Here is a 23321-nt window from a genome sequence, read left to right as displayed (position 1 = left end):
TCTCGGTTTACTGCAACCTTCGCCTCCCGGGTTCAAGTGATTCTCCTGCCTCAGCCTCCCGAGTAGCTGGAATTCACAGGTGCTCACCACCACACCCGGCTCATGTTTTGTATGTAGTAGAGACAGGGTTTCACCATGTTGGTCGGGCTGGTCTTGAACTCCTGACCTCAGGTGATCCACCCGCCTCAGCCTCCCAAAGTGCCGGGATTACAGGCCTAAGCCACCACGCCCTGCCGGGTTATTATTAATAATCCCCCCCTTTTTTTTGAGACAGAGTTTTGCTCTTGTTGCCCAGGCTGGAGCGCAATGGTGTGATCTTGGCTCACTGCAACCTCCGCCTCCTGGGTTCAAGCAATTCTCCTGCCTCAGCCTCCCAAGTAGCTGAGGTTACAGGCATGCGCCACCACCCCCAGCTAATTTTTGTATTTTTAATAGAGATGGGGTTTCTCCATGTTGGTCAGGCTGGTCTCGAACTCTCGAACTCAGGTGATCTGCCTGCCTCGGCCTCCCAAAGTGCTGGGATTACAGGCGTGAGCCACCGAGCCCGGCCAATAATCCTGTTTTATAGTGGAATAAACAGGTTCCCAGAAGCAACAGGAGAGGCTGGGGTTGCACAGTGATCCTGAGGAGGGTCCCAGCCTGGCTTACTCTTCATCACACAGGCAGCCCCTTGAGGGCCCCCACACCTCCCCTTCCTCCAGAAAGTTTTCGCTTGGGCTGCACTGCCACACACTTTGCTCACATGACCTTATTTTTAAATTTTTATAGTTTTTTTAAGAGACAGGATCTTGATATCGCCCAGGCTGGAGTGCAGTGCTGTGATGGTAGCTCCTTGCAGCCTCCAACTCCCAGGCTCAAGCAATCTTCCCACCTCAGGCTCCCAAGCAGCTAGGACCACAGGCCCACCCACCACATCCGCCTAATGTTTTTACTTTTTGTAGAGATAGAGTCTTGCTATGTTGCCCAGGCTGGTCTCAAACTTCTGGGCTCATGCTATGCTCCCGCTTCAGCCTCCCAAAGTGCTGGGATTACAAGCGTGACGCCCAGCCCCGACATGACCATATTTCATCCTTACAATGATCCCCTGGAGTAGGACCTCTTTACTGCCTCCACCGTACAACCTAGGAAACTGATGCTCAGACAGATAAAATACTGGTCCGAGGTCTCATGGCTGCCTAGCAGTGAACTTGGCTCTTGAGCTGGGTAGCTACCCTGAGTGCAGCGGAGGATCCCCCAGTCCATCCCGCCATGTGGATGTCCCATGTCTGGGAGGTAAAAGCAGGCTCTATCCATTTTATTTTATTTATTTATTTTTTGAGACAGAGTCTCGCTCTATTGCCCAGGCTGGAGTGCAGTGGCACAATCTCGGCTCACTGCAAGCTCTGCCTCCCAGGTTCACGCCATTCTCCTGCCTCAGCCTCCCGAGTAACTGGGACTACAGCCGCCTGCCACCACGCCCGGCTAATTTTTTGTATTTTTAACAGAGACGGGGTTTCACCATGTTAGCCAGGACAGTCTCAATCTCCTGACCTCGTGATCCGCCCGCCTCAGCCTCCCAAAGTGCTGGGATTATAGGCATGAGCCACCACGCCTGGCAGGCTCTATCCATTTTGACAGGACCAAGCTGCCAAAGTGTTACCAGAAAGGCCCGATCCAGACCCCAAGAGAGGGTTCTCCAATCTCATGCTAGAAAGAATCCAGGGCGAGTTCATAGAGTAGAGTGAAAGCAAATTTATTAAGAAACTAAAGGAATAAAAGAATGGCTACTCCTTAGACAGGGCAGGGCTGCTGGTTGCCCATTTTTATGGTTATTTCTTGATGATATGCTAAACAAGAGGTGGATTACTCATGCCTCCCCTTTTTAGACCATATGGGGTCTAAAGGTTAACATCCTGATGTTGACGTGGCATTTGTTTTTTTTGTTTGTTTGTTTGAGACAGACTCTCGCTCTGTTGCCCAGGCTGGAGTGCAGTGGTACAATCTCAGCTCACTGCAACCTCCACCTCCTGGGTTCAAGCGATCCTCCTGCCTCAGCCCCCCCAGTAGCTGGGATTACAGGCACGCGCCACCATGCCCAGCTAATTTTGGTATTTTTACTAGAGATGGGGTTTCGCCACGTTGGCCACGCTGGTCTTGAACTCCTGACCTCAGGTGATCTGCCCGCCTTGTCCTCCCAAAGTGCTAGGATTACAGGCGTGAGCCACCGCACCTGGCCAGCCATGGCATTTGTAAACTGTCATGGCGCTGATGGGAGTGTAGCAATGAGGATGACCAGAGGTCACTCTTGTCGCCATCTTGGTATTGGTAGATTTTGGCCGGCTTCTTTACTGCAACCTGTTTTATCAGCAAGGTCTTTATGACCCGTATCTTGTGCTGACCTCCTACCTGATCCTGTGACTTAGAATGCTTTAACCATCTGGGAATGCAGCGCAGTAGGTTTCAGCCTCGTTTTACCCAGCTCCTACTCAAGGTGGAGTTGCCCAGGTTCAAACGCCTCTTACAGAAGCACCGGACTGTTCCAAAGCACCTTCTGCTTCCCTTCTTGTCCTCCTCCCACGATGGGGAGCTCACTACTTACTACCTCTCCAGCAGTACCATCTGTAACAAAGTCCTCCCTCAGCCTGGGGGAGATCTGCCCGGGTGCTCCCTACACACACACACACACACACACACACACACACACACACACACACACACACACACACACACACACACACACACACACACACACACACACACACACACACACACACACACACACCCTTCTGAAACCAGAGATGGGGGCTGCTATCAGCACGGGGCAGCTGGAACATTCAAACATTTCTCCCCAGGCTGGATGGCCAACTCCCCAGCACTCAGCCCCGGGCCTGGATGTCCTGGGGACGAAGCTGTCGCTCGCCTTCAGCCAGGAAGACAAGGAGGGCACGGTGCAGCAGGTGCACCCCCAAGCGCCGGCGACGAGCAGGTGGCCAGCCTGCCACCACTCCATAGCAGTGCCCTTGTTTCTGGTTGGTGAGCGTCTGGATCCCTGGAGAAATTGGATGTGGGGTCACAGAGGCAGCCATGGGGACACCTCCCCATCCAGCAGAAGTGTGTGACAGCAGGCTGCTGGGTACGGTGGCTCACGCCTGTAATCCCAACACTTTGGGTAGATCACATGAAGCCAGGAGTTCGAGACCAGCCTGGCCAACATGGTGAAATCCTGTCTTTACTAAAAATACAAAAATTAGCTTGGCACAGTATGGTGATATGTGCCTGTAATCTCAGCTACTTGAGAGGCTGAGGCACAAGAATCACTTGAACCTGGGAGGCAGAGGCTGCTGTGAGTCGGGATCATGCCACCACACTCCAGCCTGGGCAACAGAGTCTCACACACACACAAAAAAGTATGTGACAGCAAACCCAATGTGTATTGCCCTTGAGTGGGGATAAACCAATGGAGCAAAATACACGCATGTGCAGGTTCAAAGTTGGTGCTCAATAATTGCTCAGTCAACAAATGAACACCCCCTCAGAAGGAAAAAAATGAGGGAAATAGGAAGCCAAATGCCTTTCATATGACCCCCATTCTAGGTACCAGGCACCCACCTAGGGCTTCCACAATACATGCCTCCCGCGTATAAGCCTCCACAGCGACCACGTGCTGGAAGCAATGTAGGGACACAACGCCGCAACCACTGGCCCAGATGTCCAAGATCTGACGCACCTTGGGGCAGGCCAGGCGGGGCTAGGGCAGAGTCAGGAGTCAGCACCCCCAATCCCCTCCCCGGCCCATGGCCCGACTGTCCTCGCTGAACCCTGATCCCTGTCCTCACACCTGTTTTCTTGACCGCCCTTGGTGACCAAGGGCCTCCCAGAGGTGGACATATGGCCGGGCCCTCATCCCTTTGCCCACGTAGAAGATGGCACGGACGAAAGTCTGAAGGCGCTCAGCCGGGGTCAGGGAGAAGGCTCGGGCTGGCAGGTCCTGAGTCTCCCTGGATGAAGGGGACTGCTCAGACAGGGAAAAGTGGATAGAGTGGTCCCCAGAGGCAGTCCTTAAAGTCACAACATATCTTGAACCCATATCTAGTGACTCCTGGTTACAGGATCAGAGAGAGTCAGCGGCTCCCCAGAGACATTCAGCAGCTTTCTTTTTTTTTCTTTTTTCTTTTTTTTTTTTTTTTTTTGAGACAGAGTTTCACTCTTGTTCCCCAGGCTGGAGTGCAATGGCACAATCTCAGTTCACTACAACCTCCACCTCCCGGGTTCAAGTGATTCTCCTGCCTCAGCCTCCCGAATAGCTGGGATTACAAGCATGCACCAACACGCCTGGCTAATTTTGTATTTTTAGTAGAAATGGGGTTTCTCCACGTTGATCACGCTGGTCTCTAACTGCTGACCTCAGGTGATCCGCCCACCTCAGCCTCCCAAAGTGCTGGTATTACAGGTGTGAGCCACCATGGCCAGCTGGGGCTCACGCCTGTAATTCCAACACTTTGGGAGGCCAAGGCAGGAGGATGACTTGAGGCTGGGAGTTCAAGACCAGCCTGGCCAACATGGTGAAACCCCATATCTACTAAAATTACAAAAAAAATTAGCCAGGCATGGTGGCACATGCCTGTAATCCCAACTACTTGGGAAGCTGAGGCACAAGAATCGCTTGAACCCAGGAGGCAGAGGTTGCAGTGAGCCAAGATCGCACCACTACATTCCAGCCTGGGCGAAACAGTGAGACTCCACCTCAAAAAAAAAAAAAAAAAAAGAGGCCAGTGCGGTGGCTCACGCTTGTAGTCCCAGCATTTTGGGAGGTCAGGGTGGGTGGATTACCTGAGGTCAGGAGTTTGAGACCAGCCTGGCCAACATGGTGAAACCTCGTCTCTACTAAAAATACAAAAATTAGTCGGGCGTGGTGGCAGGTGCCTGTAATCCCAGCTATTTGAGAGGCTGAGACAAGAGGATTGTTTGAACCTGGGAGGTGGAGGTTGCAGTGAGCCGAGACGGCACCATTGTACTCCTGCCTTGGCAACAAGAGTGAAACTCTGTCTTAAAAAAAAAAAAGAAGAAGAAGAAGAAGAAGCTGATGATTCTAGGGCCAGTCCCTTTCTTAAGGGCACACAGCAAATAAAAACCAATCCCCAAATTTTCTAGTTTCTATTTCTGGGGCTTTCCTGCCCTGAGTACCTGGGGTCCAGCAGCAGATACGTGAAGCTAGACTTCACGACCCCCTCCCGCCACCTCCTGGCAGGATCTGGCCGCTCAAACTGCTGGGCCAGCGCGTCTTCATCTGCCTGGACGTCTGGAATACGGCCCGTCCGCAGGGCTGCAGCCAGTTCTAGGCTGTGCCCTGAAAACTCTGGGCCTGGAATTCAAGGGAGATGGAGGAAGGGATGATTCTGAGATGGGGAGGAAAGTGGGGCTGAGAGCTGGGGTTCTCCGGGAGATTCCTGGAGGCTCCCTGGACTCCACGTGCCCTGGGGAGACTAACCAGGAGCAATCTGGGCTTCTTCCAGCCGCTGGAGGTAGAACCGCCCAGTGAAGGGTGTGATGGGGCCAGGATTCTCACCAAGCACTCGGAGTCCCTTCAGCAACTCCAAGTCAGACACAGTGGAGACTGGCAGGTGCCGGCAAGGGCCGTCAGGGTCTCTGCCACCTGTAGAGCTTGCCTCATCCTCTGTCAGCCAGAGCTTGGCCATGTCACTATCAATGGATGTCTGGTGCTCCCACAGGCAGTGGCAGTCAGAAGCTCCAGGGGGTGGTGTCTGTGGGGGGCTATGAGCTGGACTCCTGTCCAGGAGAGGCATGGAGGAAGGAGAGGACTGGAAGCCAGCAGCATTTGGTGGGGTCAGAGTCAGGGCCTGCAGACGGGCATTCAGTTCTGCCTCCGTGCCCTGAGACCTAGGTACCCTCTGGTTGGCATGGACAACATGCAGAAGTCCCTGCCTGGTCGGTGGCAATGACCCAGCCCAGGGGGGAGTGTCCCAGGCTGGGTCCTCAGCTCCAGAGACCTCAACCGCTGTGACGAAAGAAGCGTCTGAGCTGTAATCCCAGTGCCCTGGAGGGGGCGCCGAGCTCCCATCTTTGTCCACAATTTCAAGGGGAACAGGGAGGCTGGGGGGTCCTGGGTCAGCCTCCAAGCCAATGTCCCTGTTGTCACCTCTGCATGGCTGCTTTTGGAGTGCTATGGAGTCCAGCGTCTTATCGGGAGGTCCAGAGAGGCCTGCAGCTGCAGGTGAGAGTGGGGGCCAGAGAGGAGAGAAGGAGGGATGAGACAGCGATGGGAATAGGATCAGACAGAAAAAGGAGATCGGAGTGTCTGAGACCGAAAGAGCTGGCCACAGATAATGGATGTGAGACGGTCGGAACCAATGGGCGGGGTGGGGAAGACCCTGGATGCCAGGGACTGGTCCAGAAGTCAAGCCCCAGCAGCCCTGCAGGCCCTACTCACTGCCAGGTGCAGGCTCGGGCTCCTGGGTCTCTGCCCCGATCTGGGTCCGGGTCCCGGTCCGCGTGTCGAGATCCTGCAGGACTTGCACGCACTCCAGGTGTCCCTGCTGCAGGGCCAGGTCCAGCGGCCGGAGTCCGTCCTACAGGGGCTCGGTCAGCAGGGGGCGCCCGAGGCCCTCTTACCTTCCTTCCCTCCCTCTGCGCTCACCCAGCCTTTCTTTGCCCGCGCAGTGCCTCCCAACCTGGTCGCGCAGCGCCGGGTCCGCTCCTTGGCTCAGCAGCAGCTCCAGGCCGCGGCGGCAGCCCCAGGCGGCGGCCACATGCAGCGGCGTCAGTGCCTCGACAGATCTGGGGCGGCAGCGCAAGAGGGGTCATTGCGGACTCAGCCTCCCGGCAGGAACCCCAATCTCCGCTCTGGGGACCCGGAACCTTCGTTCTCGGCCTCCCGGATCTCCACCGTCCACCCTGGTACACTGCCCTTGGAACCTAGATGCTATGACCTCAGGCCAGGACCCAAACCTCTGCCGTCTGACCCTGGTGCCTCCACTCCAAGATCTGAACCCTTGATCCCCACTTTGGTCCTAGCGCAGCCCCATTCCACGCCCTCGGTCTGGGACCCCAGCGCCTCCCTCGAGCCCTAGCCCCTGCCCTTGGACCCCCAAGTTCCCTCCCCAAGATCCCCCAAACCCCACCCTCGGACCCCGAGGCCCTGGCCCGGGATGATGGGGCGCCTCTTCCCAGATTCCCAGACTTCGGCTTGGGGAGACCCCGCCCCGGACCCAGGCTCTACCTTACCGAGCGTTGGGGTCCCCGCCTTGGCGCAGTAGGGCCCCGAGGCAACGCAGGCCGCGTGGGTGCCGGGCTCCGGCCGCCAAGTGCACAGCCGCTGCGCCGTCCTCCAGCACCAAATTAGGGTCCGCGCCGCAGCGCAGCAGCTCCTCTACCGCCCTGCAAACACCGGGGTCAGAGTGGACCCCGGCCAAAGACCCCCACTCCTGGCCCGCCCCCGGCCCCACCCTCACCACGGCTCCTCCTCCCGCAGCGCATCCCGCAACCTGCGAGCCAGGCGGGCATCCGAGCACATGCCCTGGCTGGATCCGAAGCGCACCGCCTGGCCGGTCGATTTCCTACTTCCCGCGGGGGGCTTGTGGGCATGCGCTGCTCCTCCCCTCGGCTCGGGGGGCCCCTCTCCGGGGCCGAGCAGGGTTCCCAGCCAGACTGCCCCGCGCCGCACCGGGGTCCACATCGGGGTTCGAGAGCTTTAGTGTCCTCAGGGGCCCGTGACACCCGGAGGCTCTCAAGCAGGGGCTGGGACCGCCGATAAGAGCCCGAGCGGGAGGATGCCACCGGGTGTGCCACTATCTCATTTAAAAACGGGAAACGCGAAGGCGCCCAGCTCGAGTGGGTGGAGCTGCGATTAAGAAAGTCCGGGGTGCCCCAGGTCATTAAGTCTCAGGGAATCTTCTGCAAGGGTGGCCTCTGGGAGGGCGCACGGCCTTATGAGAGGCTTAGGCCGGGCACGGTGGCTCACACCTGTAATCCCAGCACTTCGGGAGGCCCAGGCAGGAGGGTTGCTTGAGCTCTGGGGTTCGAGACCAGCCTGGGCAACTTGGATAAACCCTGTCCCTACAAAAAAATACAAAAAACTAGCCGGGCGTGGGTGGCTTGCGCCTGTGGTCCCAGCTACTTGGGAGGCTGAGTTGGTAGAATCTCTTGAGCCCAGAAGTTCGAGGATGCAGTGAGCCATGATCACACCACTGCACTCCAGCCTGGGCAACAGAGCAAAGCTCTGTCTCAGAAAATAAATAAATACGTAAAATAGAGGCTTCAATTTCCAACCCCCAGGCCGAGGGCCCGGCTCACGGCTTTAATCACAGTGCTTTGGGAGGCTGAGGCGAGAAGATCGCTTGAGCCTACTAGTTTGTTGTTGCTTTTCTTTTTTTTTAGCAAGTGCAGGAGTTTGAGACTAGCCTGGGCAACAGAGTGAGGCCCAATTTTTTTTTTTTTTTTTTTTTTTTTTTTTTTGAGCCAGATCTTACCCTGTCTCCCAGGCTGGAGTGCAGTGGCGCAATCTGGGCTCACTGCAACATTTGCCTCCCAGGTTCAAGCTATTCTCCTGCCTCGGCCTCCCAAGTAGCTGGGATTACAGGCATGTGCCACCACACTCGGCTAATTTTTGTATTTTTAGTAGAGATGGGGTTTCACCATGTTGTCCAGGCTGGTCTTGAGCTCCTGACCTCAGGTAATCTGCCCGCCTCGGCCTCCCAAAGTGCTAGGATTACAGGCGGAGACCTTGTCTTTATTTTTTTATTTATTTATTTTTGAGACGGAGTTTTGCTCTTGTTGCCCAGGCTGGAGTGCAGTGGTGTGATCTCAGCTCACTGCAACCTCCTCCTCCAGGGTTCAAGACTTCTCCTGCCTCAGCCTCCCCAGTAGCCGGGATTACAGGCATGCACCATCACGCCTAATTTTTTACTTTTAGTAAAGACGGGGTTTCACCATGTTGGTCAGGCTGGTCTTGAACTCCTGACCTTGTGATCCACCCACCTTGGCCTCCCAAAGTGCTGAGATTACAGCCGTGAGCCACTGCGCCTGGCCAAGACCCCATCTTTAAAAACAATTTTTAAAAAATTTCCAGTCCCCATTCTGCGTTGCCCATTTTCAATCCAGCGGAACTAGGACTTCAGTATTTTGGAGGGCTGGACCTCTGAGAGTCTTAGTGTCCCATCTGCAAAATGTGAGAATCCTAACGAGGTTGATGTGGGGATTGAACAGGGGCTTGGGCACAAGGGCCTGACACACAATAGGTTTCCAAAAAATGCTCATAGGGAGGAAAAGCAGTCACTCAATAAAGCTGTTTATTTTTGAGATAGGGTCTTGCTCTGTTGCCCAGGCTGGAGTGCAGTGGCACAATGACAGCTCACTGCAGCCTCGATCTCCTAGGCTCAAGTGATCCTCCCACTTCAGCCTCTCAAGTAGCTGGGAATCACAGGCGTGAGCCACCAAGCCTGGCTTAATTTTTGCATTTCCTGTAGAGACAGGAAATGTTGCTATGTTGTCCAGGGTGGTCTTGAACTCCTGGCCTCAAGCAACCCTCCTATCATGGCCTCAGTACTGCTGATGGAGCTGTTAAACCTCCCCCTTAGGGACGTATGATCCAGGCCTGGCTGATCAGAACATCACACAACTCTGGTACATGACTAGCTCTTAACTGAAGGTCATCTATCCCCCGGGGGGAGTCCAATCATATCCAGGTGCTGAGAGAACTCTGCCTTGACCTGGGTTGGGGTCTGGGGAGTGGTTGGAGCCATCACACACCTTTCCATTGGTTGGGGGGTAAGCAGGGCACATTGACTAGCAACCATGTAGTACCCTCCCCAATGGCAATGTTGTCCTAGCACCTGGATACAGCCAAGCCTGAAGCGTTATCTTGGCTTTTTCATCTTTTTTATTTTTGAATTTTTCTTTTTTATTTGAGAAAAGCTCTCGCTCTGTCACCAGGCTGGAGTACACTGGTGCGATCTCAACTCGCTGCAACCTCCGCATCCCGGGGGCTTTTTCATCCACAAGAAAGCAGCCACTCACCTTTGCTCAGTGGCTAAGTTTTCCGTCACTTGCAATGAAGATGATCCCAATTAACACAAAGTGATTGGCGTGGACTTCAGTTAACGAGTCTCAAATTTTTATTTTGATGGCAAAAATCACACAGGGAAGAACAAAAATTATCCACGACAAACTAGGAGTGGAAATGGGCCAGGAGACACAGAAAATGGGTGCCCACAGTTCCTGGAATCCCTCCTGGAATCCTGGGTTTCCTGGATTGCAGGTCCTTCCTAGGACCCTGCAAGGTACCCTAGGTGCCTCCAGGAACCCCCCGCACCCCGGAGGTCTCAAGGAACCCAGTTTGAGAACCAAGGCTTTAGGCCAAGGACTTCCTTGCACAAGAAGGTGCAGATGTACAGGGATGGTTCAGACAGTGGCCTCAACCTCAGTGGCTTCATCCTCCTCCTCCAGCAGGCTGTAGGAAGCATGGCTCTGGCAGGGCCGCTGCAGGGGGTGGGCCAACAGTTTCGCCATGCAGTTGTGCAACTCCAGGGCTGGCCCAGCCAGCGCCACCTCATACTTGTAGCTGGTACCCTTGGTATCCAGGCTGCCCATGAAGGCAAACATGTCCTGCGGGGGAGGCGGGGGTCAGTGAAGGGCTGCTCAGGCAGAGGTTACCCCAACAGGCCCTTCATATCCCTGGAGGGCTTCTCAGAAGAGGGGACATCAGGGGTGGGTTCTAAAGGGTGAAGAGGAGTTTGCCAAGCAGAAACCATTCACACATTCAGCAAACATTCCCCGCCATGGACCCAGCATTAAGGATCCGAAGAGGTCCCAGTCATGGCCCCCAAAGAGTCCCCAGTGTGGGCCGGGCGCAGTGGCTCACGCCTGTAATCCCAGTACTTTGGGAGGCTGAGGCGGGCAGATCACGAGGTCAGGAGATCAAGACCATCCTGGCTAACACGGTGAAACCCCGTCTCTACTAAAAAATACAAAAAATTAGCCGGGCGTGGTGGCGGGCGCCTGTAGTCCCAGCTACTCGGGAGGCTGAGGCAGGAGAATGGCGAGAACCTGGGAGGCAGAGCTGGCAGTGAGCCAAGATCACACCACTGCACTCCAGCCTGGGTGACAGAGCAAGACTCCGCCTCAAAAAAAAAAAAAAAAGAAAAAGAAGAGTCCCCAGTGTGGAGGGACACAGTCAGATACAGACACATTCTCCTGGCCCCCACTTTGATACTTCTTGAAAAACAGGGAGGGCTTCTCAGAGGAGGGACTTTTTATTTTACTTATTTTATTTTTTTTTTGAGACAGGGTTTCGCTGTTGTTCCCAGGCTGGAGTGCAACGGCACGATCTCGGCTCACCGCAACCTCTGCCTCCCAGGTTCAAGCGATTCTCGTGCCTCAGCCTCCTGAGTAGATGGGATTACAGGCATGTGCCACCACACCTGGTTAATTTTGTATTTTTAGTAGAGACAGGGTTTCTCCATGTTGGTCAGGCTGGTCTGAACTCCCAACTCAGGTGATTCACCCGCCTTGGCCTCCCAAAGTGCTGGGATTACAGGTGTGAGCCACCACACCTGGCCATATTTTTATTTTTTGACACAGGGTCTCCACCCTGTCACCCAGGCTGGAGTGCAGCGGCTTCATCACAGCTCACTGCAATCTCCACCTTTCGGGCTCAAGCGAGCCTCCTGTCTCAGCCTCCCGAGCAGCTGGGACCACAGGCGTACACCACCACGCCTGGCTACAGGGGGGACTTTTGATTTGCGTATTGAGATATAAGGAGGAGCTGGTCTCAATTCCGGGTTCATAGTTGGGTAAACTGAGGCTCAGAGAAGTAAGTAGTCCACTCAAGGTCCCACAGCTAATTCAGGTCTGGGATGTGAAGGCCCAGCAGGGCATCCAACCCAAGAGGGATGGATGCTCCAGGCTGAGGGCGCAGCAAGGTCAAAGGCAGGAAGAAAGGGAAGAGGGAGCTGGTCGTGGTGGCTCACACCTGTAATCCCAGCGCTTTGGGAGGCTGAGGCAGGCAGATCACCTGAGGTCAGGAGTTCAAGACCAGCCTGGCCAACATGGTGAAACCCCGTCTCTACTAAAAATACAAAAATTAACCTGGTATGATGGCAGGTACCTGTAATCCCAGCTACTGGGGAGGCTGACGCAGGAGAATTGCTTGAACCCGGGAGGCAGAGGTTGCAGTGAGCCGAGATCACGCCACTGCACTCCAGCCTGGGAGACAGAGGGAGACTCTGTCTCAAAAAAAAAAAGAAAGAAAGAAAATAAAGCAAGAAAGCAAGCAGGAAAGAAAGGAATGCAGGGAACATTGGAGATGGGGGAGGCAGGACGCAACATGTTGCCTGGACCATTGTCCCAATGGCTGCCACCCCATCAGTCACAGCAGACAACTGGGAAACGGCTGTTCAATGACCAATGCCATGACCTACCCCGGCCAGGGTTCCAGGGGTATCAAATGGAGGTAGAGACCCCCAGACCCAGCGCAGCTGTGTTCCAAGACATCCTGTCCACACCCGCCTGCCACTCACACCTGCTGCAGCCTCTCACCTTCCAGCTCATCTCCTCCTCCTTCTCCTCGGTGCCATTGTGGATGTAAACAACGTCAAAGAAGAAATATGGGCACTGGAACATTTTCTGCGGGGGAAGTAAAGAACACCAGCCTCTGGGGCTTGGGTCACCCTATGCCCCATGACTATAACTCCCCCATTTCTGCCTCAGACTCTGGGAACTTACCTCTAGGCACCCCAGCCACTGTGGTTGGGAAGTCCCTCCTGGTGTCTAACCACCATCCTCATGGCTGCAGGCACCCCTCCCTCTCCCAGGCCTCACCCACCTTCATGGGCTCCGTCAAGGAGAACTGGGGCTGGCAGGGTGGACGGCTGTAGACAAGGATGGTGCGGACCACATATGGCGGGGGAATCGTCTGCACGTTCTCTGTGACCGGAAGCTCAGTTTTCTGCTGGCTGCATACCCGGGAGGAGGGAGCAGTCAGAGCAGCCTGTGGGGGTCTGCCCCTCTCATTACCCTCAGAGAGACCCCAGTTGCTCACCGGGCAGGTGAGGCCCCACTGATGTCTCCCAAGTTCACTGCTGCCTGTGAGGCATCCCATAAGCAGTTCCCTCTGACCTGAGCACGTTCCCAGCCCCACCCCTCTGAGTGCAATGGTGAGATCTTGGCTCACTGCAACCTCTACCTCCCAGGTTCAAGCGATTCTCCTGCCTCGGCCTCTCAAGTAGCTGGGATTACAGGTGCCCAGCTAATTTTTGTATTTTTAGTAGAGACGCGGTTTCACCATGTTGGGCAGGCTGGTCTCAAATTCGTGACCTCAGCTGATCTGTCCGCCTCGGCCTCCCAAAGTGCTGAGATTACAGGCCTGAGCCACTGGGCCCGGCCACCCTCAGTGTCCTGAGCATCCCCCATCACTGCCGTAGCTGGAGCTGCCTAGCAGCATATGCATCTCCACCAGCCCCCATGCTCCCAAGACACATAAATGAGGAATTGCTCAGGGCGAGGTAGGAAGGGAGGAGGCTTTAAGGCTCCCTAGATTATTTCTGTGCTGTTTGGAGCTTCTTCCCAGAAGTGACCCTTCTCTTTGAAGGTGAATAAGAATTTCCCCACAGGGGACTTACATGAGGCTGAAAAGTCCTTCCAGATCTGGTGGGGATGCTAAGGAGAAGGCTGGAAGAGCGCGAGTGAGCAGGAACAGGTGGCTTCCCCGATCCTGATGCCAGAGGAGACCCAGCACCCTTAGAGACGCACCTTGTGACCCTGGCCAAGTCACTTGCCCTCTCTGACACTTGAATTCCCCTCAGCATGGATCACAAAATAGGGTGCTGGCACCGGATGACTTTAAGACTCTTGGTATGCCAGGCACGGTGGCACACGCCTGCAATCCTAGCACTTTGGGAGGCCAAGGCGGGTGGACCACCTGAGGTCAGGAGTTCGAGGCCAGCCTGGCCAACACAGTGAAACCCTGTCTCTACTAAAAATACAAAATTAGCTGGGCCTGATGGCACATGTCTGTAATCCCAGCTACTTGGAAGGCTAAGACAGGAAAATTGCTTGAATTCAGGAGGTGGAGATTGCGGTGAGCCAAGATCGTGCCACTGCTCCAGCCTGGGCAACAAGAGTGAGACTCCATCTCAAAAAACATAATAATAATAAATAAGATCCACAGGGAGCCATGGGAGGTTTTGGAGCAGAGATGGGATGGGATGGAATCTAATTTATGTTTTAAAACAGAATGGGGCCGGGCATGGTGGCTCATGCCTGTAATCTCAGCACTTTGGGAGGCTGGGGTGGGCTGATCACTTGAGCCCAGGAATTCAAGACCAGCCTGGGCAACATAGCAAGACCCCATCTCTACAAAACATACAAAATAAGCCAGGTGTGGTGGTGCACACCTGTAATCCCAGCTACTTGGGAGGCTGAGGCAGGAGAATCGCTTGAACCTGGGAGGTGGAAGTTGCAATGAGCCAAGATCTCACCATTGCACTCAGCCAGGGCAACAAGAGCAACAAGAGCAAAAATAAAAAAAGGTCCCCTTTCCTGCATGGCTGGGGCCACTCTCCTCAAAACAAAAGAGCCAGGGGTGTTCTTGTCCTCCTGGAAAAAACTCTCACCATTTATTCCTTTTTTAACTTACGAGAGTCCTATTCTATTTCAGTTTTGGGCCATACATGAGCCTTTTACATCCAAATTACCATAAAATGTCCTGCGCCCAGGTTCAAGCGGCTGTAGGAGCAATGGTGACATTTCCGTCACACACTGCCATTTATTGAGCACTGACTGTATGCCCAGTCCTGTGTGAGGTGATCCCCTTGTGGGTGAATTTTGGACCTCCTGAGTACAAATCAGGTACTTTTTTTTTTTTTTTTTTTTAAAGACGGAGTCTCACTCTGTCTCCCAGGCTGGAGTACAGTGGCGAGATCTCAGCTCACTGCAACCTCCGCCTCCCGGACTCAAGTGATTCTTGTGCCTCAGCCTCGCAAGTCGCTGGGATTACAGGCATGGACCACCATGCCCGGACCAAATTACGTACTTTTGCTTCTGTATTATTACAGCATCTCCATGGGGTAGGCAGCTTTGTGCCTTCCACAGTACAGATGGGGAAACTGAGGCTCAGAGGGGTGACTTTCCCAGCCTTGGCAGAGCTGAGATCTGAACCTCAGCCAGCCAGAGTCATGACTCAGACTTTCCTGGGCCCCAAGGATGACAGAAGGAGACAGCCCCCTTCATGGGGACATCTCTGCCAGGAAGGATACTAAAGGTGGAACAGGAGGCCGTCTCCAGATCATAGAGGCAGCTACAGAGCTCGCGGGGGTCGGAGGTCAGGCCAGATAGCTGCAGGAAAGCAGAAGCCTCAGTGCGGTGCTCCCTGGGCCCCAGGGGACCCCAGGGCACCCAGCGCCTGCCACAGCCTCACCCAGGCCGTGTCATCGTTCACCACCACCAGTGCAAACTCATGGCTTTTGTCGATCTTGTGTTTTGTCCGCACGAACATCTCAATCATCTTCTGGGAGACATTGAGGGCATTGGTTTTAGAGCTGGGGAGGCAGAGAGTACAGGAGAATTAAGGTTCCCTCAGGGCCGGGCGCGGTGGCTCACGCCTGTAATTCCAGTACTTTGGGAGGCTGAGGCAGGTGGATCACGAGGTCAGGAGTTCAAGACCAGCCTGGCCAAGATGGTGAAACCCTGTCTCTACTAAAAATACAAAAAAATTAGCCAGGCGTGGTGGCGAGTGCCTGTAATCCCAGCTACTCAGGAGGCTGAGCCAGAGAATTGCTTGAACCCGGAAGGCGGAGGTTGCAGTGAGCTGAGATCGCGCCACTGTAGTCCAGCCTGGGCGACAGAGTGAGACTCTGTCTCAAAAAAAAAAAAAAAAAAAAAAAAAATGTTCCTTCAGCCACCCTCCTCTGAAAACCCTGCATGATAAAGCCCTGGAGGTATAGATCACACTGCAGGGGCGTGGCGGAGCTCAGCCACAAACCCAGTCTGGCTGACGGCTGACATCGGAGCTCCTGCCCTCCCCAAATGGGTCCCTCTGCGCAGCATGGGGCTCAAGGTTCCCCTAGAGTCATTGCAGGAACTTTGCTCAGCCATGGGCAGTTGTGAATGCCACTGAGGAGAAGAAGGTGTCACCTTCAACATCTCCAAGGAGGTCCTCAAGCCCCATCCAGGCCCTGCAACCCAAACTGCCCCCCACCCCAGATACAGCTGCAGGCAGCACATGATTCTAGACAAGGGCTTCAGGGCCAGCCAGGCCTGGGTCCAAATCCTGGCTCTGCCCCATTACTCTGAGCCCTTGAGCAAGTCACTTTACTTCTTGGCATCTCCAACTCATTGCTATGAATGGAGCCTCAATGGGCCATAGCCTTAACATTACCAGTTGTCCTTGCTACTCTTTTTTTATTTTTTTATTTTATTTTACTTTTTTTGAGACGGAGTTTCGTTCTTGTTGCCCAGGCTGGAGTGCAATGGCACGATCTTGGCTCACGGCAACCTCCACCTCCCGGATTCAAGCGATTCTCCTGCCTCAGCCTCCCGAGTAGCTGGGATTACAAGCATGTGCCACCGTGCCCAGCTAATTTTTGTATTTTTAGTAGAGGTGGGGGTTTCACTATGTCGGCCAGGCTGGTCTCGAACGCTGGACCTCGTGATCCGCCCACCTCGGCCTCCCAAAGTAATGGGATTACAGGTATGAGCCACCAAGCCCGGCCTCTTTTTTTCTTTTTTTAAAGAGACGGGGTTGGCTGGGTGCAGTGGCTCACACCTGTAATCCCAGCACTTTGGGAGGCCGAGGCAGGCAGATCATGAGGTCAGGAGATTGAGACCATCCTCGTTAACACGGTGAAACCCCGTCTCTACTAAAAATACAAAAAAATTAGCTGGGTGTGGTGGCGGGCACCTGTAGTCCCAGCCACTCGGGAGGCTGAGGCAGGAGAATGGTGTGAACCCGGGAGGCAGAGCTTGCAGTGAGCGGAGATCGCACCACTGCACTCCAGCTTGGGCGACAGAGCAAGACTCTGTCTCAAAAAAAAAAAAAGAGACAGGGTCTCGCTCTGTCGCCCAAGCTGGAGTGTGGCGGCAAATCATAGCTCACTGCAGCCTCAAACTCTTGAGATTAAGTGATCCTCCCAGCTTGCCCTCCCAAGTAGCTGGGACTCTAGGAGCATGCCACCATGCCCGCTAATTTTTTAAAAATATGTTTAGAGGCCGGGTGCTCATGCCTGTAAACCCAGCACTTTCGGAGGCCAAGGCAGGCAGATGACTTCAGATCAGGAGTTTTGAGACCAGCCTGGCCAACATGGCAAAATTCTGTCTCTACTAAAAATACAAAAATTAAACGGGCATGGTGGTGCACGCCTGTAATCTCAGGTACTAGGGAGGCTGAGGCACAAGAATGGCTTGAACCCAGGAGGCAGGGGTTGCAGTGAGCTGAGCTCACGCCATTGCACTCCAGCCTGGGCAAGAGAGTGACACCCTGTCTCAAAAATACATACATACATACATACATACACATACATATATATATATATTTTTAGAGATGGGGTCCATGTTGCCCAGACTAGTCTCGAACCCCTAGCCTCAAGTGATCCTCCTATCTCAGCCTCCCGAGTCACTGCGATTACAGGCATGAGCCACTGCACCTGGTTCTTGCTACTCTCTGATACTGCCAAGCCTGAAGCCAGACCAAGCTGGTGTGAGTTTCAGAGTGAGAGCCCTGTATCTTTTGGGCTGGACCCTCCCAGCCATGGCCGCATGTTCAAGCCCTAAAATGTCCCTCTTACCCGTTGAACGACTCCAGCTTTGGCAGTGACATTTCCTCTGACAGGTCCAGGCAGATAATCTGCAAGGTAGTTGGAGGCTGGTGAGCGTCCTCTGACCTTAATGTTGGCCCCCACACCACTCACTGGCCCTCTTCAAGCTGCCTTGTCTGAAAAGGCAGTATGGTGACTTCTAATCCTCAGCCAAGCCATCTACTTTGAAAAGCAATAACTTAGAAGAATGGGCACTGAACTGGGAGTCTAAGTAGGTAAGTAAATAAATGAGCCAGAGAATGTGTGACACAGAAACACAGAAATGAGGATATAGTGGATCGAACTGTGGCTCCCAAAAGACATGTCCACCCAGAACCTGAGAATGTGACCTTATTTGGCCAGACACAGTGGCTCACACCTGTAATCCCAGCACTTAGGGAGGCCAAGGTGGGTGGATCACTTCAGGTCAGGAGTTTGAGACTAGCCTGGCCAACATGGCGAAACCCCCATCTCTACTAAAAATACAAAAAATTGGCCAGGTGTGGTGGCACCTACCTGTAATCCCAGCTACTCAGGAGGCTAAGCCAAGAGAATTGCTTGAACCCAGGAGGTGGAAGTTGCAGTGAGCCCTGATTGCGCCACTGCACTCCAGCCTGGGTGACAGAGTGAAACTCTGTCTCAAAAAAAAAAAAAAGAGGCCAGGCACGGTTGCTCACGCCTGTAATCCCAGCACTTTGGGAGGCCGAGACGGGAGGATCACGAGGTCAGGAGATCGAGACCATCCTGGCTAACAGGGTGAAACCCCGTCTCTACTAAAAAATACAAAAAAATTAGCCAGGCGTGGTGGTGGGCGCTTGTAGTCCCAGCTACGCGGGAGGCTGAGGCAGGAGAATGGCATGAACCCGGGAGGCGGAGCTTGCAGTGAGCCGAGGTTGCGCCACTGCACTCCAGCCTGGGCGACAGAGCGAGACTCCGTCTCAAAAAAAAAAAAAAAGACACTTGGCACGGTAGCTCACGCCTGTAATCCCAGCACCCTGGGAGGCTGAGGCAGACAGATCATGAGGTCAGGAGATTGAGACCATCCTGGCCAACATGGTAAAACCTGGTCTCTACTAAAAAATACAAAAATTAGTTGGGTGTGGCGGTGAGTGCCTGTAATCCCAGCTACTTGGGAGGCTGAGGCAGGAGAATCACTCGAACCAGGGAGCCGGAGGTTGCAGTGAGCTGAGATCACGCCACTGCACTCCAGCCTGGTGACAGGGCAGGACTCCGTCTCAAAAGAAAAAAAAAAAAAAAAAAAGAATGTGATCTTATTTGGAATCAGGGTCTCTGCAGATGTAATTAAAGTAAGGGTCTTGAGATAAGATCCTGTTTTGATGACAAGTGTCCTTATAGGAGACAGAAGCAGAGAAGACACAGAGACACAGTGAGAAAGGCTTTATGAGGACTGGATAGAATTAGGCAAAGACGGCCGGGCGCGGTGGCTAACACGTGTAATCCCAGCACTTTGGGAGGCCAAGGGGGGTGGAACACAAGGTCAGGAGATCAAGACCATCCTGGCTAACACGGTGAAACCCCGTCTCAGTGGCTGGGTGTGGTGGCTCACGCCTGTAATCCCAGCACTCTGGGAGGCCGAGGCGGGTGGATCACCAGGTCAACAGATCGAGACCATCCTGGCTAACACGGTGAAACCCTGTCTCTACTAAAAAATACAAAAAATTAGCCAGGTGTAGTAGCGGGCGCCTGTAGTCCCAGCTACTCGGGAGGCTGAGGCAGGAGAATGGGGTGAACCCGGGAGGCGGAGCTCGCAGTGAGCCAAGATAGTGCCACTGCACTCCAGCCTAGGCAACAGAGCAAGACTCCTTCTCAAAAAAAAAAAAAAAAAAGAAAGAAACCCGTCTCTACTAAAAATACAAAAAATTAGCCGGGCATGGTGGAGGGCGCCTGTAGCTACTCGGGAGGCTGAGGCGGGAGAATGGCATGAACCCGGGAGGTGGAGGTTGCAGTGAGCCGAGATCACACCACTGCACTCCAGCCTGGGTGACAGAGCAAGACTCCGTCTCAAAAAAAAAAAAAAAAAAAAAAATTGGGCAAAGACTAGAGTGATGTAGCCACAATCCAAGGAATGCCAGGAGCCACGAGAGGCTAGAAGAGGCAAGAAAGGGTCAGGCAGGGTGGCTCATGCCTATAATCCCAGCATTTTGGGAGGCCAAGGCCGGCGGATCACCTAAGGTCAGGAGTTCGAGACCAGCCTGGCCAATGTGGTGAAACCCTGTCTCTACTAAAAATACAAAATTAGCCGGGCGTTGTGGTGGGTACTTGTAATCCCAGCTACTTGGGAGGCTGAGGCAGGAGAATTGCTTGAACCTGGGAGGCAGAGGTTGCAATGAGCCAAGATCGTGCCATTGCACTCCAGCCTGGGCAACAAGAGCGAAACTCCATCTCAAAAAAAAAAGACAGACAAAAATGAAGAGGCAAGAAAGAATCCTCCCTTAGAGCCTCCATAGGGGCCGTGGCCCTGCCAACACCTGACTTCTGGCCCCAAGAACTGTGAGAGAATAAATTTCTCTTGTTGAAAGCTACCAAGTCCATGGTGACTTGTGGCAGCCACAGGTAACTATTACAAAGGGAATGTTTGCAGAGTGAATCCCAAAAGACAAGATGCTAGGTTCCCTAGCATCTCAGAGCCCCAGACCACCCCCTCTACTTACCACTTTCTCTGGACAGTTGACCCTTGGTGTCCGAATTTGGACCTCAGGGGCTGGCGGAGGCACCTGCCAGGACTTAGGGCCGGCTCCTGAAGTGTTGGGGCTCCCATCATCAGCACTGGCGGCCTCACCCTCACCCTCGCTGCGGCTGCCCACGCTGGCCTGTGCCCCCACTGCCCGGTCCTCAGCCCCTTCAGGATTGGAGCGAGTGCGGGGCCGAGGCTCTGCCGAGTGCTCCTCTTCCTCCTCCTCCTCTTCAGTGGGGCTGCTGGGCTCTGGCACTTCCATGGCTCCTGTGTGGCTAGACGGAACACGGACAGGGGAAGCCAGAATCCTCCCCTTGGGAGTTTTAAAAACATCTGGTTACGGTCGGGCACGGTGGCTCATGCCTGTAATACCAGCACTCTGGGAGGCCGAGGCAGGCGGATCACCTGAGGTTGGAAGTTCGAGACCAGCCTGACCAACACGGAGAAACCCCGTCTCTACTAAAAATACAAAATTAGCCGGGCGTGGTGGCGCATGCGGATAATCCCAGCTACTCAGGAGGCTGAGGCAGGAGAATCGCTTCAACCCGGGAGGGGAGGCTGCGGTGAGCCGAGATCCCGCCATTGCACTCCATCCTGGGCAAAAAGAGCGAAACTCCGTCTCAAAAAAAAAAAAAAAAAAAAATTTGGTCACTAAGAAGGAAGAGGGGCGATGAGCCGCTTACTGATGATGCGTCACTCCTCTTAGGGAGTCGGTTTCCTCAGCTGTAGAATGGGTGCCTTTTACACCTATCAGCCGAGCAGCCACTCCGACATAAGGTAACAGTCCCCCCTCTTTTTTCCTCTTTTTTTTTTTTTAACGTAGTGCTAGCCCCACGCCCCTACTCGGCCAGTGAGCACATCCCAGCTCTCTGGCCACTGAAAATGGCTCAGGGATGGGCACATGACCCAAATCAGGCCATTGAGTGGCAGCTCTGCAACTTTTAACAGTGTCATCAAGGAAAAGAGACTCTCATTAGAGTTGCAGAGCTGGTAGAATAAAGTTGAGAGCTGCGAGGGGCCCCTTTTGCCTCTAAGGTAAAAAGCGAAATGGTCTCCACCCAGAAAACTGCAGATCGAATTCTGACCACCTGGACCCAGCTCCTATTAGACCCAATCTATAAGCCACTAACTTCCTTTTTTTCCTTAAGCCATTTTGAGTAGGGTTTCCTGTTACCTAAAACCGAAAATGTCTTGGTGAATAAGGGAATAATAACCTCTACGACACCCTCGTGCCTAGCGGGTGTCTGCATGAGGGAGAAGCAAAATATTAGTACTGTGGTTCCCCTTGGAGAGAAACAGGACGCGAATGGAGCAGTTTGTCTATCTGGGCAATAGGCACGGGCTTCCCAGGATGGTCTTTGAGCGCCTTGCAGTCCCCACACCTCTAAGGAAAACAAAGCTTTAGCGGCAGCAAGAAGGATGGAGGCTACACTGCAGGAGAAACCAGAAGTAAAGGCGGAAGCCCCAGGAAAGGCGAGGAGCTGGATCTCTTGGGGCAAAGGGAGCTGGGCCCCTAAGAACGGGCCCCGCACGCTTTCACCACCCAACTTCGGCTCACCGTAGCCTGAACCTCCTTCTAAATCAGCCGCCGACTCTCTAGGAAGCCGCCATCTTTACAGCCGGAAGTTGTACGGCGCAGCCCCGACGCCTCCTGGGAAATGTAGTTCAGCGGGCTGCAGAACAATCGGAGACAGAAATTGGTTGAGGCTAGGGAGAACTTGGAAGCTGATAGGCTGAAACTGGGCTAGGGGGTGGGGCTTGGAGTGAGAGCTGCCTGGAGCTGGATGCGGGGTGGGGGGGGGGGGGGAACCTGGAATGTGATTGGCTACACTGGAGCAAAGTATGAAATGTGATTGGATTAAAAAAATTAGTAAATTTTTGTTTTTGGCCGAATCAGACTACAATGGTCAGTGCTTCTACCGTGATGGGCTGAAACGTGGAATAGAGGTGGAGCTTGCAATGTGATAGGCTAAGAGAGACGGAGAAGGCCGATTTAGGGAAAGAGGAGGAGCTGATTGGTGATTGGTGGAGCTGGCCTGAGCCTCCGTGTGGGGTAGGTATTCCCATGTGGGTGTGGCCTGAGCATCCAGGGCCCTTCCCAATTACTTAATTCTTGTTCCTTATTTTACATATATTTGCATGAATCAAAAAATACTTACTCTGGTCTTATTGGGTCACTGTAGGTGGAGCGAAGCTAAGTCGGGCCTATTTCAAGCCTGCCTCTTTTTCCATGGCTTTTTTTTTTCTTATTTTTAGAGACAGGGTATCGCTCTGTCGCCCAAACTACACTGCAGTCACGCGATCATGGCTAGTCACTACAGCCAAACGATCTCTCAAGTAGCTGGGAGTACAGGTGAGGACCACCGCATCAGGCTAAACCAGTCTTCCTTCCATTTTTTTTTTTTTTTTAAGACAGAGTCTCACTCTGTCGCCCAGGCTGCCGTTGTCTTCTTAGTGCACACTTTCCCCCTTAGCCCCAGAAGTATTTATTTATTTTTATTTTTTTGAGACAGAGTCTTGCTCTGTCGCCCAGGCTGGAGTGCAGTGGCTCAATCTCGGCTCACTGCAACCTCCACCTCCAGGGTTCAAGCAATTCTCCTGCCTCAGCCTCCCAAGTAGCTGGGATTACAGGCATGCACCACCAGGCCCGGCTGAGATATATATATATAGTATTTTTAGTAGAGCTGGGTTTTTTTTTTTTTTTCCGTTTTTGTTTTTGTTTTTTTGAGATGGAGTCTCGCTGTGTCACCTAGAGCGGCTCTTTGAAGGCTCTAAGCCTTTGCCCAGGCAGTTCCTTCTGCCTGGAATGCTGTTCCTCCTGTTGCTTTTCTGGCAAGTTCTTT

General features: G+C 53.7%; 2 protein-coding genes across 13 annotated transcripts; both read right to left on the bottom strand.

Annotated features, from left to right (window-relative positions):
• Positions 1–1702: 1702 nt before the first annotated feature.
• ANKLE1 (ankyrin repeat and LEM domain containing 1) lies at positions 1703–7767 on the bottom strand. Of its 6 annotated transcripts, none has more exons than XM_054465944.2 (9): positions 7449–7767; positions 7222–7374; positions 6669–6774; positions 6428–6566; positions 5546–6205; positions 5164–5341; positions 3818–3977; positions 3589–3727; positions 1703–3028 (listed from the first exon to the last, which is right to left on the bottom strand). In XM_054465944.2, the coding sequence occupies exons 1-9, from the start codon at positions 7670–7672 to the stop codon at positions 2856–2858; spliced, it is 1932 nt and encodes a 643-aa protein (XP_054321919.2). In that variant the 5' UTR covers positions 7673–7767; the 3' UTR covers positions 1703–2855. The 6 variants fall into 6 exon arrangements, with proteins under 6 accessions (XP_054321919.2, XP_054321916.2, XP_054321917.2 ...); XM_054465943.2 differs by having other exon boundaries at positions 2767–3028; positions 5468–6205; XM_063658768.1 differs by having other exon boundaries at positions 2767–3028; positions 7482–7767.
• Positions 7768–10091: 2324 nt separating this feature from the next.
• Positions 10092–22167, bottom strand: BABAM1 (BRISC and BRCA1 A complex member 1). 7 transcript variants are annotated; one of them, XM_054465936.2, is made up of 9 exons: positions 22037–22167; positions 20456–20753; positions 17775–17833; positions 15410–15530; positions 15249–15327; positions 13614–13662; positions 12818–12947; positions 12532–12618; positions 10092–10599 (listed from the first exon to the last, which is right to left on the bottom strand). In XM_054465936.2, exons 2-9 carry the CDS (start codon positions 20738–20740, stop codon positions 10396–10398), a joined length of 1014 nt encoding a protein of 337 aa, XP_054321911.1. In that variant the 5' UTR covers positions 20741–20753; positions 22037–22167; the 3' UTR covers positions 10092–10395. The 7 variants fall into 7 exon arrangements, with proteins under 7 accessions (XP_054321911.1, XP_054321915.1, XP_054321913.1 ...); XM_054465940.2 differs by having other exon boundaries at positions 13614–13638; positions 22037–22157; XM_054465938.2 differs by having other exon boundaries at positions 20456–20791; positions 22037–22150.
• Positions 22168–23321: the final 1154 nt, after the last annotated feature.

Source organism: Pongo pygmaeus, chromosome 20 (genome assembly GCF_028885625.2).
Source record: "Pongo pygmaeus isolate AG05252 chromosome 20, NHGRI_mPonPyg2-v2.0_pri, whole genome shotgun sequence".
NCBI classification, from domain to species: Eukaryota; Metazoa; Chordata; class Mammalia; order Primates; family Hominidae; genus Pongo; species Pongo pygmaeus.
Note: the sequence above shows the minus strand (reverse complement) of the source record. Positions and strands in the feature narration are given on the sequence as shown.

Coding starts and splice junctions, on each gene's coding strand:
- ANKLE1 (XM_054465941.2), bottom strand. CDS start 7,672: ATGTGGACCCCGGTGCGGCGCGGGGCAGTCTGGCTGGGAACCCTGCTC. Junction 7,375..7,448: donor CTGCGGGAGGAGGAGCCGTG/GTGAGGGTGGGG, acceptor CGGTGTTTGCAG/GGCGGTAGAGGAGCTGCTGC. Junction 3,029..3,817: donor AAGGGCGGTCAAGAAAACAG/GTGTGAGGACAG, acceptor CAATTTCTCCAG/GGATCCAGACGCTCACCAAC.
- BABAM1 (XM_054465936.2), bottom strand. CDS start 20,740: ATGGAAGTGCCAGAGCCCAGCAGCCCCACTGAAGAGGAGGAGGAGGAA. Junction 15,328..15,409: donor TGAACGATGACACGGCCTGG/GTGAGGCTGTGG, acceptor GCTTTCCTGCAG/CTATCTGGCCTGACCTCCGA. Junction 12,619..12,817: donor CCTTGACGGAGCCCATGAAG/GTGGGTGAGGCC, acceptor CTTCCCCCGCAG/AAAATGTTCCAGTGCCCATA.